The sequence below is a fragment of the Pleurodeles waltl genome, chromosome 1_1 (genome assembly GCF_031143425.1).
Source record: "Pleurodeles waltl isolate 20211129_DDA chromosome 1_1, aPleWal1.hap1.20221129, whole genome shotgun sequence".
NCBI classification, from domain to species: Eukaryota; Metazoa; Chordata; class Amphibia; order Caudata; family Salamandridae; genus Pleurodeles; species Pleurodeles waltl.
The window spans coordinates 744,263,832-744,280,019 of record NC_090436.1 but is presented as its reverse complement, the minus strand read 5'-3'; the positions used below and the strand labels follow the sequence as shown (position 1 = coordinate 744,280,019).

The following is a 16,188-nucleotide window of genomic DNA, read 5'->3' as shown; positions in this document are numbered from 1 at the left end:
TTGTGACTATACATTGTTTGCACTGTTTTCTATTACTATTACTGCATATTTTGGTATTGTGTACATATATCTTGTGTACATTTGCTATCCTCATACTGAGGGTACTCACTGAGATACTTTTGGCATATTGTCATAAAAATAAAGTACCTTTATTTTTAGTATATCTGTGTATTGTGTTTTCTTATGATATTGTGCATATGACACTAGTGGTACTGTAGGAGCTTCACTCGTCTCCTAGTTCAGCCTAAGCTGCTCTGCTAAGCTACCTTTTCTATCAGCCTAAGCTGCTAGACACCTCTTCTACACTAATAAGGGATAACTGGACCTGGTACAAAGTGTAAGTACCCCTTGGTACCCACTACAAGCCAGACCAGCCTCCTACAGCTGCCTACCCAAAAAGGATGGCGAACATAGTCATTTTTAAGGTCTGTCACCACTAGGCAAACCCTGGTGGTAAGGGACATGAAAAAAGGAATAATGTCCCCTTGCCATGGGAGAAGACTCTCATGGCAAAGGGGCATTTTCTTTTTTGTTTACAAAAAGAAAATCCTCTTTCAGGATTTTCTTTTTGAAATTAAAAAAGTAAACTGTTGGGTGCAGCTCTTTGTTATGTAGCAGGAGCCCTGCAGCAAACAGCGAAAAGCATTGATCAGTGATTTATAAATGATTACCAGCTTGGTGGATATTTATTAAATTGGCAGGTGGTCCCTCCACCAGGGGGATGGAGTAAACTGCTTCATCCCTATAGTGGAACAACGGGCCATCCAGCAGCTATTAAATCAGGTCCTTAGATTCCTCTTTACACTTGTTTCCCCTCCCACATGTTCCTTCTTCCTTCCTCCTCATTCTTACATTTACCCTTAGCTTTGGGGAGACATCCTTCGCATTTAACTCCTTCACACAAAATTAATTTTGTTTCCATCTCCCATACTTCTTTTTTCCACTTCTATTTTTTGGGTGGATCATTATCCCTACTCTCACTTTCCTCTTTAACTGTTTTCCTACATTCCTCCCACTACTTTTCTCTGCTTATCAAGGTTTCATTTTTTTTTTTTTTTTTTCTTTTTAGCCAACAATGCTCTGCAACTCTCAGAAATATGCCTACAGCTCCTAGTTTTCTCTTACTTTCCACAGGTGGTGGTTTCAACATTTTGGCCTATAGTGGACTGACACCAAGCCATGCTACTAACCTTGGGCATTTATGAAATCTAGAGACCTATGGAGATCTAGGATTATGTGGCTTGCCTGGATCCAAGCATGTTTTCTTAACCAGAATGCCCTTCAAGCATCACAAATATGTCTCAAATACACATTTTTTCTCTTTCTTTCCAAATGTGATGGCTGCCATGTTTCAGCTTAGACTCGACCAGCACATGAGACACTATCAACTCTAAGCATTTCTTAAAACTAGTGGCTCAGGAAAATCCAGGGTGATATGCTTTGCATGGCTCACTTGCATTTACTTCCCCAGACAGAAATCACCAGCACTTCCAGCCAGTGGCCAACATCTACATTCTTCATGTAGCCTGGTAAACAATGTTACCGCACGTGTGGGTTGACTTAATACACAATATAGGAGTGGACCCAAAATCTGTTACATTGTGAAGACCATTTTGACACTAGCTTGAGATCACATGATCCAGGTTGTGAGTGATTTCTCTGTTGGGCGGTAGGCCAACCAATCAAGTGGGATGGCTATCAGTGAAGGGTTTGAAATGATGGGTGGTAAGACTTTTACCAATCTCTGGAAATTCTGGAACTTTTCCGCCCAGAAACTTGAGTAAATCTGTAATTTTAGCTAAAGCTAAAGGTTGACATTTGCAGGAAATTCTGAGTAGGAAAAATAGTGGGATGCATGCAAGCCATATGACCCTGGACTCCTGTGGGTGTCTAGTTTTCAGAAATGTCTGGGATTGGTAAGTTTACCAGGGTGCTGGCCAACCATGGGCCCAAATAGCACAGTTATCCACATCCTCGAAAATTTGAAATTCTAAGCATGAATCTGCATTTTGGGTTTTTTCTGTTGTGGCTTACAGGCCCCCTCAAACAAGTGGGCCATGATTTTTATTGGGAGAAGTATAGGAACGCTAGATGGTGGAATTTTTGGCAAGCACTGCAGATTTCAGGTCTTCCCTCTCGGAAACGTGCCAAAGATCTGTGATTTTTGCTAACGGTTGATGGTTGCAGAGAATTCTGGGTAAAAAAAAGTAAAAGTGTCTGTGTAGGACACTCAGACACTCCTTTGTGGATAAGCCCATGAGGCTAGTTTAAAAAATGTCTAGGGTTGGTAGTTTTCCTTGGATGCCTCAAATACCGTAGTTACCCACATCCCCAGAAAGATCAAGTTTCCAAGGAAAAATCTTGCTATGTCTGCATTTTATTTTGGGATCTTTCATGTAGCTGATGATAGGCTCACCCACACAAATGGGGGGGAAGGGGAGTAATGCTTTTATTGACAGAAGCATAGCAACATAGATTATCTGTTGTATTTCTCTTGGAAAAACCAAGATCGATATACACCAATGAACCCCTTTCAGAAATATACAGCTTTTTTTTTTCTTTGTTTGCCCCCACCCAAACTGCAAATATGTGGAAACTGCTAAAATAGGAATTAGTTACTACTACTTAAAAAATTGCAAAAAAAGCATGATGAAAAAACTATTATTTCTCCAGTATTGGGTCTTTCATAGATTCACATGCTTGAATCATTCCCTGTTGTTGTAGTGGGAGTCCCACGGTACCATAATAAAGCACTCTGTATAATTATCATAGGCTGTAATGCCAGTGAACAATCACTTTATTAGCCTATCTATTTTATTTTTAAAAAGATCCAGAATTCAGCCAATCAGGCAATAGCACTCTCCAGAACACTCCCAAGAGGCTGAGTCCCTCAGATTTCTACCGCACATCATATGAAGGGGGCCTCCCTGAGCTCTGCTCAGTTTCTTCAGCTACTAGTTGTTTTGAATCATCCAAGATTATATTTCCTGTTTCATTTGTCTGACCCTGTCACTAATATGTCAGTTTAGCAGAAAAAGGAGAGAGTACACCCTGAAGACTTTAGGAGTGTGTTTACTACCCTCATCCTGCCCACAAGGTAAAGAACTACAAAATATGTCTAACCTTTTCCTCTAAAACTCTCACCTATAGAGAGATGAGGCTATTATTGTGGCTACAGAAACTAAAGTTTGTCAGATCTGATGAGGATGACAGTGAGAATCCCACCAACTCACCGGAGAGGTCGTACCAAGGGTCTCCAGAGGCCCACAGAAAAGGTATAAAAAAGACTGTCCATGAGTCTTCAAAAGGCACTTCTCAGCGAGAGAAAAAGAAAAAAAACCTCTTCAGATGCTAGATCGGACCCTACAACTCCCTGTTTAGTCCTGACACTACATCAGGCAAATCCTCTTCAGAAGCCAGTCATGGGGAAACATAACCTCACAATGAGGCATGTATGGCAAAACTACAGTCAAAATATTTGTCAACAACAATTATGATGATGTCAATGACCGCAACCACGTCAACTATGACAGCCTCGTCAGCAACGGAATAGTCTACAACGGCATCATCAATGATGGACCTCGTCGTCGACAGGCATCTCAACGACAGCATGGTCTGTGACAGGAGTAGTCAACAACAGGCCCATCAACGACGACAAACCTTGTCGATTATAACAGCCTCAACAGTGATCTCATCAACATAAATGACGGCGAAAACACCGCAGTCAAGAAAAACAAGACACCACGTAGTCCATCATAACTTAATGTCAAGAATGAAGGGGTCTAATATGAGTTTGTCTACAACAGGCAGCAATAAATGGAGAGACAATATGTGGAGCAAATTCACCACTTAGCTTCGCCTCTAACTGCAGAGGGCCTGGTTCAGGTCACTGTTCTGGTACTAGATCTACAGGGCATGTTACAGGATTACTACAGAAACATTCCTGAGCCTGCAAGGTCACACCATCTCTGATACATAAGCATCCTCTGATGCTCCTGCCACTCAAGAATGTCCCCTGTGTTAAATATTGCTGTCTTCAACTGAACTACCTGTACGCCTTGGGTGATGATAGAGAGAAGGTAACACTCACAGGACTCAATCTGTACCCGATAAATAGGACGATTACTTAATACTGACACCTTCACCTCCAGCTCCACAAATGTTGGGTTTCCCGTCTGATGATTTTGGTGGTTTTTATACCCTTATGGAATGGGTGAACAAACAAGCAATTGGTTTCTTTTTTTATGATTTTAAAGAGAAAGGCTGTGAGGACTATTTCAATTGTTGATTATATCTGGGAGGAATTACAATCGTGGAAAACCTTGCATAGTCACAGCAGTTCTACCAAGGATCGATAAGAAGTACAAAGCACCTGAAGACTCACCACCATCTCTAGTAAACACCTGAAACCAAACTCGGTCATCACACAAGAGGCTCACTGTCACAAAAGGGCAGAAGCCCAAACAAAAAAAACAAAAAAGGATTCTGCAGAAAACTCCTCATTGGGAATCATTGATTGCGCTATGGATATAGTTTCAATAGGGTCCTGACCGCTGACAGGGTCAGCGGTCCTTACGCGCCAAGGTTAGTTGAAGGCCATATCATTTAGACCTGAGATGGAAACAAAAATATTAGATATGCCATGCGATGGTGACGCTCTGTTTGGCAAGCATGTCGACATTGCCTTGCAAGCAGTCAAGGTGGACACTGACACAGCAAGCTCTTTGGGTACATTGCAGTTTTGAAAAACACCTTTTGAAGTGGCCCTCAGAAGAGGCACTGTTTCATACGGAGGAGGATACCAGAGGTATCATAGCGATCAGCACTCTTACCAGCCCTTTACACCAGCTTACCAGGCAACAGCCTACCTCAAGCAACCACGAAGGAGAAGGCAGGCTGGAGAGACGAGCAGAAAACAGTGAAATGTTGTAGGGCCAGTTACGCACCATCCTGTGGGAGAAATTTTTTTTTCTCATCTATGGCAGAAAATAACATCGGACAAATGGGTCCTGCATCTCATCACATAGGGTCACATGTTAGGGTTCACACAGATTCCACCCACCACTCCACTAAAGCGAGGGTACCCACCTCGTCACCATCTTCGTAAGGAAGTGCTAGCTATGCCAAGCAAAGGTGCCATAGAAGAAGTCCCACATTCTCCACAAGGAATGGGCTTCTATTCTCGTTTTGTCCTCATAGACAGGAAAACAGGGGAATGGCAACCTATCCGTTGACCTCTGGAAATGAAATAAGTATTTACTGACACAGTCCTTTTACATAGTCGCACTCTCGGATATCCCACATCTCCTAAACCACAGAGACCACATGACAACTCTGGATTTACATGATGTATACTTCCACATCCCTATACATCCCAAACATCCCAAATAGCTACGCTGCACTGTAGCCTGCTCCCATTATCTCATATCAGCTCCCTGCTTTTTATCAAATGTCTAGCCCTTGTGGCAGCTTCTCTCAAGAGGCACGATCATCAGCTTTTCCCCTACCTCACGACTGGTTGTTAAAAGCGCCAACAACAGCATGCCAAGTGTTTAATGCTACAGAGGCTTGCCTAGATTTGTTCTTATACTACGTCTCACTGTAAATTTCCAAAAATCATCAACAGTTCCATCCAAAACATTAATGTTCTGGGCGCAACACTAGATACTGTACAAGACAAAGACTTACTATCCCAGGACAGGCAAATAAGGCTCAAGGAACTGGATCTCAATCTTTCCAAAAAGGCAGTTTCAGTGCATCCGGTCAAATAGCATGAGGTCATCAGCAACCAACCTGATCCTTCACCAGCTCCTGAAAATGAGAGCCCTACAGGAACAGATACAAAACCATGGATTCAAACCGAAGGATCGTTCGAGGACCGGGTGAACACCACACCAGGTATGATGAAAGCACTAGCCTGGTGGTCCCAGGTCTCCCACCTGTCAGAGGGCCTCACGTTCTTACCTCAAATACCTAACTTCATACTAACTACAGATGCCTCCCTGGTGGGCTTAGGTGATGAACTTCAGGACCTGCAAATTCAAGGAAAGTGGTCTCAGTATGCTCAGATCCATCTATCACAATGTTCAACCTTTCCTGCCAAGCTTAGCAAGGTCTTAGGTGTTAGCTTGCACACCAGCATGCACTATGTGAACTAACAGGGGGGCAGAAGATCACTGGTGCTATTCAAGGAAGCTCCGGTAATCTGGAGCTGGCTGACAACACACAGGATAATTTTTGGGGTTGAATATGTTTCCGGAACAAGCAGTCTCCGCAGACATGCTAAGCAGAACTATGAACAGCTGCCAAGAGTGGGAGCTTCAATGGTCAGCACTAAACAAGATCTTCTCGCTCTGGGGCAAACAGCACTAGATCTCTTTGCAACAAATGAGAATTGCAACAGCCAATAAATTTTTTTATCCACATCCTTAATTGTGGGGGAATCCCTTTTCGATCATATGGTCTGTGATGTATGCCTACGCTTTTCTCCGATACCTCCAATACTAAATGTTGTCAGCAGCATGAAAGCAGAGCTGTGTCACTTCATCCTGATAGCCACCAGGTAGCACAGGCAGTATTGGTTCATGTCCTACTATAGTAATCCAACCATATTCACCTACAAACATTCCAAACATTTGACGATGAATCAAGACCAGGTCCTTCATCCAGACCCGACTTTTCTACACTTATTGCATGGCTCCTAAGTTCCATTAATTCAGAGATCTGAAAATCCCTCAGGACTGCAGGAACATTCTCTCCATGGCTAGGGCAAAAGCCACAATAAAAACGTATAAGCCCAAATGGAAACTTTTCGGCTTATGGTGCCAGAAATAAAACATTCCTCTACATGCATCACCTGAGCAGATATTACCCTGTCTCCTCTCGCTACTTCAGTCTGTGTTGGTACATGTCTCTATCAAGGTTTATCTCGTGGCAATATCTAGATATAGACGCCTTCACTCTCTTTATGCTTGAACAGAATCATCAAACAGTTCATGAATGTGTTGTTAAGAGTTGTTCCTCCGATAAGGGCACCTCCACCCCTACCCCTGGACCGGCATTTGAACGTAGTTCTTTCTCTACTCATGAAGACATAAAGAGACCATTCAAACCCATACACAGAGCAGACCTCAGATTTCTCACAGGGAAGGTCACATTGTTGCTAGCACTCACTTCGACCAGAAGGGTGAGGGAGATGCAGGCTTTCACAACTCAAGAATCGGTCTTGCCCTTCATGGACGAATCTGTCATTTCCAGAACCAATCCAGAATTAATTCCTAAGGACCCTTCTGACTTTCACCTGAATGAGCCTATATTATTACGGATTTTCTTCTCGAATCTGACTTCCCCAACCAAAAGGTCTCTCCATATGTTAGATATTAAAAGATGTCTAAAGTTCCACCTACTTCGCACTAAACAGCTAAGAAACACTGACCAGCTGTTGGCCTCATATGCGCACACCTGTATGGGTGCTGCAATCACAAAAGCAACCATCGCTCAATGGTTCTCAACCGCGATCCCATTTTGCCACTCGAAGGCGGGCAAACCACTCACAACAACAACCAGGGCACGTTCAACAAGGGCAGTGTTTGCCTCAACTGCTTTATATGTAGGAAGGCCTCCGGAGAAAATGTTGTACTGTGACCTGGAAGAGTGTGCATACATTTGTGCAGCATTATTGCCTGGAACTGACACAATACAGTGATGCAACGGTTGGACAGGCTGTAATACGCCACTTATTTCTATAATTTGAGCCTCCCTAGCTTATATGTGTTTGATTCTGTATTTATGCAAAGTTTAATAGAATGTGTGTGTGTGTGTGTGTGTGTGTGTGTGTGTGTATATATATATATATATATATATATATATGTGTGTTCGATGGCATGTGTAGCTGCAGATACACATGCTGTGCACATCCCGCCTTCTGGTGTTGGGCTCGGAGTGTTACAAGTTGTTTTTCTTCGAAGAAGTCTTTTTTCGAGTCAAGAGACCGAGGGACTCCTCCTATTTCGACTCCATTGCGCATGGGCGTCAACTCCATCTTAGATTGGTTTTTTTCCGCCATCGGGTTCGGACGTGTTCCTTTTCGCTCCGTGTTTCGGGTCGGAAAGTCAGTTAGAATCTCTGAAAAATCGTCGGTATTGTTTGCGTTCGGTATCGGGTTATTTACAACAGATCGACACCGAATTAAGTAGAGCTCCGGTGGCCCTTCGGGGTTTTTCTTCCATGCCCGTCAGGGCCTGGTCGGCCCAGCCACGTGTCTCTTCAAGGCTGATGGAACGGACCCCATTCCGCTTCTGTCCAAAATGCCATAACAAGTATTCATATACAGATCAACATCTGGTCTGTAACTTGTGTTTGTCACCCGAACACAAGGAGGATACTTGTGAGGCCTGTCGAGCGTTTCGGTCCAGGAAAACACTCAGGGACCGAAGAGCAAGAAGACTGCAAATGGCGTTGGCGCCGACAGGACAAGAGCGTTTCGAGGAGGAGGAAGAAACATTTTCCACCCAGGAGTCGGACTCTAAGGAGATCGCTCCCGAGGAAACGCCGAAAACCGTGAATAAGACGTCGAAACAAAGAACTCACGAGAAAAGCGCTAAAGCCCAGGGGACGCCACCGCCAACAGGCCATGGCTTAACCCAAAAAGTAGGTGACCGTTCATCGGCACCGAAAAAGGGTGAGCTGGTGTCAAAGTCATCCGACTCCGGTCGAGATACCGACACACAGCATTCTCGGGCCCGAGATAGTGGCTCAGAGAAGATTCGGCACCGAGACAGCGGCACCGAAACGGGTCGGCACCGAGAGAGCACGACGCCGAAAATAAAAAAGGTTTCGTCGGAGCCGAAAAAAGCAGCCGAAAAGGTTTCGGTACCGAAATATCCGGCCTCGGAACCGAAGACAAGTTCCTACACTGAGGAACAAGGACTGTCCACACAAATGAAGACACATAGATTTGGACAGGAATTACAAGCAATAGAGCCAGATCACACACAAAGACGGCTCTTTATTCAAAAAGATACAGGAAAGATCAGCACTCTTCCTCCTGTCAAAATGAAACGCAAGCTTGTCTTCCAAGACAAAGACAAACAGCCACACGCAAAGGTGGCTAAACAAGTAACACCGCCACCATCCCCACATCACTCTCAGCAACCATCACCGGTAGCCACTCCACCAATGATGCAATCCCCAACTCATACAGGAATGAGTCAAGATGACCCTGACGCATGGGACCTTTATGACGCACCAGTGTCAGATAATAGTCCAGAATGCTATCCAGCTAAACCATCGCCACCAGAGGATAGTACAGGCTACGCACAGGTGGTGTCAAGAGCAGCGGCATTTCATAATGTCAGCCTTCATTCTGAGCCCATTGAAGACGACTTTCTTTTTAATACACTGTCGTCCACACACAGCCAATATCGGAGTCTTCCTATGCTACCCGGAATGCTAAAACACTCCAAACAAGTGTTTGAGGAGCCTGTTAAAGGGAGAGCCATTACTCCAAGAGTAGATAAAAAATATAAACCGCCACCAACAGACCTAGTGTACATTACACAACAGCTAACACCAGACTCTGTTGTAGTGGGAGCAGTGCGCAAAAGAGCCAACTCTCATACTTCAGGAGATGCACCACCTCCAGATAAAGAAAGTCGAAAATTCGATGCTGCAGGCAAAAGGGTGGCGGCACAGGCAGCAAACCAGTGGCGTATTGCAAATTCGCAAGCTTTGCTAGCCAGATATGATAGGGCCCATTGGGATGAGATGCAACACCTTATTGAACATTTACCCAAGGAGTTCCAAAAAAGAGCGCAGCAAGTAGTAGAAGAAGGACAGGGTATCTCCAATAATCAGATACGGTCAGCAATGGATGCTGCAGACACAGCTGCTAGAACTGTCAACACAGCAGTAACAATAAGGAGACATGCATGGCTGCGTACATCAGGATTTAAACCAGAAATACAGCAAGCTGTGCTGAATATGCCATTCAACGGACAGCAGTTGTTTGGGCCGGAGGTGGACACTGCGATCGAAAAACTTAAGAAAGACACTGACACGGCCAAAGCCATGGGCGCACTCTACTCCCCACAGAGCAGAGGCACATTTCGAAAGGCACAATTTCGAGGGGGGTTTCGAGGGCAAACCACAGAAGCCACAACCTCACAAACAAAGCCCACTTACCAGAGCCAGTATCAGCGGGGAGGTTTTCGGGGACAATATAGAGGGGGACAATTTCAAAGGAATAGAGGAAAGTTCCAAAGTCCCAAAACTCCTCCAAACAAGCAGTGACTTCAAGGTCACAAATCCCCAACACATAACACCTGTGGGGGGGAGACTAACCAAGTTTTACAAACATTGGGAGGAAATAACAACAGACACTTGGGTCTTAGCAATTATCCAGCATGGTTATTGCATAGAATTTCTCAAATTCCCTCCAAACATCCCACCGAAAACACACAATATGTCAAAACAACATATAGATCTTCTTGGACTAGAAGTTCAGGCATTGCTACAAAAAGAAGCAATAGAGTTAGTACCAAAACAACAAATAAACACAGGAGTTTACTCCCTGTACTTTCTGATACTCAAAAAAGACAAGAGTCTGAGACCTATACTAGATCTCAGAACATTAAATACCTACATCAAATCAGATCACTTTCACATGGTTACATTACAAGACGTAATCCCACTGCTCAAACAACAAGACTACATGACAACACTAGACCTAAAGGATGCATATTTCCATATACCAATACATCCTTCACACAGAAAGTACCTAAGGTTTGTATTCCAAGGGATACATTACCAATTCAAAGTGTTGCCATTCGGAATAACAACTGCACCAAGAGTTTTTACAAAATGCCTAGCAGTAGTAGCTGCACATATCAGAAGGCAGCAAATACATGTGTTCCCGTACCTAGACGACTGGTTAATCAAAACCAACACGCTACGACGGTGTTCACAACACACAAAATATGTCATAGAAATCCTCCACAAACTAGGTTTCTCAATCAACTACACAAAGTCACACCTTCTGCTGTGTCAAACACAGCAATACTTAGGAGCAACAATCAACACAGCAAAAGGGATTGCCACTCCAAGTCCACAAAGAGTTCACACATTTCACAATGTGATACAAACCATGTATCCAAATCAAAAGATACAAGTCAAACTGGTGATGAAACTACTAGGCATGATGTCTTCATGCATAGCCATTGTCCCAAACGCAAGGTTGCACATGCGGCCCTTACAACAGTGCCTAGCATCACAATGGTCACAAGCACAGGGTCAGCTTCTAGATCTGGTGTTAATAGACCGCCAAACATACATCTCGCTTCAATGGTGGAACAGTATAAATTTAAACCAAGGGCGGCCTTTCCAAGACCCAGTGCCACAATACGTAATAACAACAGATGCTTCCATGATAGGGTGGGGAGCACACCTCAATCAACACAGCATCCAAGGACAATGGGACATACAGCAAAAACAGTTTCACATAAATCACTTAGAACTGTTAGCGGTATTTCTAGCGCTCAAAGCATTTCAACCCATAATAAGCCACAAACACATTCTTGTCAAAACAGACAATATGACAACAATGTATTACCTAAACAAACAAGGAGGCACACACTCAACACAGTTGTGTCTCCTAACACAAAAAATATGGCATTGGGCGATTCACAACCACATTCGCCTAATAGCACAATTTATTCCAGGAATTAGGAACTAGTTAGCAGACAATCTCTCTCGGGATCACCAACAGATCCACGAATGGGAGATTCACCCCCAAATAGTAAACACTTACTTCCAAATGTGGGGAACACCACAAATAGATCTATTTGCAACAAAAGAAAACTCATAATGCCAAAACTTCGCATCCAGGTACCCACAAGATCAGTCTCAGGGCAATGCGTTATGGATGAGCTGGTCAGGGATATTTGCTTACGCTTTTCCCCCTCTCCCACTCCTTCCATATCTAGTAAACAAATTGAGTCAAAACAAACTCAAACTCATACTAACAGCACCGACATGGGCAAGACAACCTTGGTACACAACACTACTAGACCTCTCAGTACTACCTCATGTCAAACTACCAAACAGACCAGATCTGTTAACACAACACAAACAACAGATCAGACATCCAAATCCAGCATCGCTGAATCTAGCAATTTGGCTCCTGAAATCCTAGAATTCGGACACTTAGACCTCACACAAGAATGTATGGAGGTCATAAGACAAGCTAGGAAACCTACCACTAGACACTGCTATGCAAATAAGTGGAAAAGATTTGTTTATTACTGCCATAATAATCAAATTCAACCCTTACACGCATCTGCCAAAGATCTAGTAGGATACTTACTACAACTGCAAAAGTCAAAGCTAGCTTTCTCTTCAATAAAGATACATCTGACCGCAATTTCAGCCTACCTGCAAATTACGCACTCAACTTCATTATTTAGGATACCAGTCATAAAAGCATTTATGGAAGGCCTAAAAACAATTATACCACCACGAACACCACCAGTTCCTTCATGGAACCTCAACATTGTCTTAACACGACTCATGGGTCCACCTTTTGAGCCCATGCACTCTTGTGAAATGCAATATTTAACATGGAAAGTTGCATTTTTGATTGCCATCACATCTCTAAGAAGAGTTAGTGAAATTCAAGCATTTACCATACAAGAACCATTTATTCAAATACGCAAGCATAAAGTAGTTCTACGGACAAATCCTAAATTTTTACCAAAAGTGATCTCACCGTTCCACTTAAATCAAACGGTAGAATTACCAGTGTTCTTCCCACAGCCAGATTCTGTAGCTGAAAGAGCACTGCATACATTAGACATCAAAAGAGCACTAATGTACTACATTGACAGAACAAAACTAATTCGAAAAACAAAACAACTATTTATTGCTTTCCAAAAACCTCATACAGGGAATCCAATTTCTAAACAAGGCATTGCTAGATGGATAGTTAAGTGTATTCAAACCTGCTATCTTAAAGCAAAGAGAGAGCTGCCTATTACACCAAAGGCACACTCAACCAGGAAAAAAGGTGCTACCATGGCCTTTCTAGGAAATATTCCAATGAACGAAATATGTAAGGCAGCAACATGGTCTACGCCTCATACATTTACCAAACACTACTGTGTAGATGTGTTAACGGCACAACAAGCCACAGTAGGTCAAGCTGTACTACGAACACTATTTCAAACAACTTAAACTCCTTCAGGCTGAACCACCACTTTTGGGGAGATAACTGCTTACTAGTCTATGCACAGCATGTGTATCTGCAGCTACCCATGCCATCGAACGGAAAATGTCACTTACCCAGTGTACATCTGTTCGTGGCATTAGTCGCTGCAGATTCACATGCGCCCACCCGCCTCCCCGGGAGCCTGTAGCCGTTTAGAAGTTGATCTTCAACATTTGTAAATTTGTAAATATATTACTTTAAACTTCATTATGTACATACGTATTCACTCCATTGCATGGGCACTATTACTAGCATACACAACTCCAACCTCACCCTCTGCGGGGAAAACAATCTAAGATGGAGTCGACGCCCATGGGCAATGGAGTCGAAATAGGAGGAGTCCCTCGGTCTCGTGACTCGAAAAAAGACTTCTTCGAAGAAAAACAACTTGTAACACTCCGAGCCCAACACCAGATGGCGGGATGTGCACAGCATGTGAATCTGCAGCGACTAATGCCACGAACAGATGTACACTGGGTAAGTGACATTTTCCATATATATATATATATATATATATATATATATATATATATATATATATATATATATATATATATATATATAATGGATACATGTCTATATGCATATATGTTTATTTTAAATTGCATAGGAATAGGTTATGTATATATTTCTACCCACCATCCGCTATTTGTGCTTATAATATAAAATATACAAATACAGTAAATTTCAAGCATGTGAATCTATGAATGATGCAATACTGGAGAATAAAATCAGTTATTTTCCTGTAACTGTAGTTCTCCACTATTGGTACTTTCATAGATTCACATGCGATCCACCTTATAACCTGGGATTTATTTCCCGTTTGTACTTTGGAAATCTGAGGGACTCCTTCTCTTTTGGGAGTGTTCTAGAGGGTGCTATCACCTGATTGGCTGCAGTTTGTTTCTTTTTTTAAAGGACATAAGTAGGCTATTAAAGTGATTTTTCATTGCTATTATAATCTATGATAATGATACATACTGCTTTACTCTGGTACCGTGGGACTTCCACTTAGACGATGGGGAATGATTCAAGCATGTGCATCTAGCTGGAGAACTACAGTTGCAGGTAACTGATTTTATTTATTAACAATTCTGCCTGTTCCAAAATGATGGTAAGAGGGAGATTTTAGTACAGCAAACCTTTTGTTGATGCAATTTATAGAAAAAAAACACACTTTCCTGCACACTTTTTTCCCATTTTTTTTTTAAATGCCAGTTGTTGCTACCTTTTGACAAATTTCTCAGTTACCTCCAGGGCAAACTACAAGCCAGTGGTACATTTTAGAATCCCCAAATGTGGGAGCTGGAAAGGATGCATATTTGGCCGAAACATATTTTGTAAAAACAAAAGTTACTAGGCATATGTGTGAACTGCCCCAAGTAAGACAAAAAGGCTCAGCACAGGATAGTTAAAAGAGTCAGCACCTAAGATGTCACTTTTTTCCCCACTAAATGCATTTCCTATTTTTCATGTTCTTGAAGTGGCTTTGTTATTCTTGTTTTTCAGTGATTTTTTTTTTTTACTACAATCTTCAACAGTAAGACAGTGATTTATCGTCTGTACTGTGTAATGCATTTACTATAGACTGCCCTGTGTTGTCAGACAATATAACCAGTCGACAGCCCCAAAGCTATTTAAAGAAATGCTGCTCCTAATGGAGCTCCCTTAGTTCTCATTTGGATCTATAGACCACGTGCCCCTCACCTCATTCTTGCTACCAGTGTTGATACACTCTCCTTGCATAATTGTGAAAAGCCAAGGTAGAAATGATATTTTTAGCAGTATTGGAGTTAACAGCAGATTCATCCAAAGAAGAATAAGAACCAAACTGGTAAGGCAAAATGGGATGATAACAGATATGTTCCTCTGTAGGTTGTTGCCTCATTGACGCTCATCAGAGCAGCCCACCGCCACATCTGCCTGAATTTACTGGAGATATTCAATACCAGTACCTTACCCACTATGTTTTGTTTAGTGCTTAGCTATCTAGGGTGCAAATGTGCTTAACATATGAACTGGAGTTTTAGTGGCATTTTGGGACAGTTAAAGAAAAAGTTCAGTGGGGCCAAAATTATAAATGTTGTGCCCTTATATTGCTTTTGTGCCGTTTTCCCTGTGTTTAGAACCAGAACTGGAGGAAGAAGCCAATGACTACCCCGATAATGTCGTTCAGAGCTGCTCAGAAGTGATACATGATGGAGCTGCACTGAACACTCCATCCGCATCAGCGAACCCCAGTCTTCCTAAAATTCACAGCAGGAGATTTAGAGAGTAAGTACGTAAACCCATTTTGTGCTATAACATTTTACACACAAATGCTAAGGCCCGTTTTGTATGTTCTGTCTTGTGTGCATTCAACTCTCAGTAATTTTTATTTGAAAGGTAGATGAAAATGTGCTTTTTTTTGGATAATTACTAGCACCCAGAGTGTGCATTTTTTCTGTTGGTCTTTTGTTTTTATTTCTAATTAGAAAATATAGTTTAAAAAATCTTATTGCATCACTTGCATGTAAGTAGCACTTTAGCTGTCACTATTAAATATTGTATGGTTTGTTCTCAAATATGTAAGAACCACGACAACTACACATTGTTCTTCCCTATAAAAGAAACAACACAACGTAAAAAAACACATCTCCCAAACGATACTAAGTAATATGTCTCTGTAATTACTGATTTTGTGCATTTAAGGGAATCAATACATATTGACTTTGGTCTGCCTTCCACAATTCTGAAAAAATCACATAGACATTTTAGGTCCCTTTCATTGTACTTACCAAGCAGCAGGCAAGAGCTTAACATTTTAATCTTTTCTTATTCATGTGGAAGGCTGTCATTAATATTTCACTACAAAACATACAGTATCTGCAAGTCTAGTTCTTTGCAATGCAGTGCTTTACAAAACCACTAGCTTAATGGAGTTTTAG

At 42.3% G+C, this 16,188-nt stretch overlaps 1 protein-coding gene across 1 annotated transcript in view; it reads left to right on the top strand.

Moving 5' to 3' along the window:
• Positions 1 to 16,188, top strand: part of SECISBP2 (SECIS binding protein 2) — a 279,114-nt gene that overhangs the window by 204,647 nt on the left and 58,279 nt on the right. Inside the window, exon 9 of the mRNA XM_069227552.1 lies at positions 15,388 to 15,535. Within this exon, the coding sequence (XP_069083653.1) occupies positions 15,388 to 15,535 (148 nt within the window). The remainder of the gene's footprint in view (positions 1 to 15,387; positions 15,536 to 16,188) is intronic.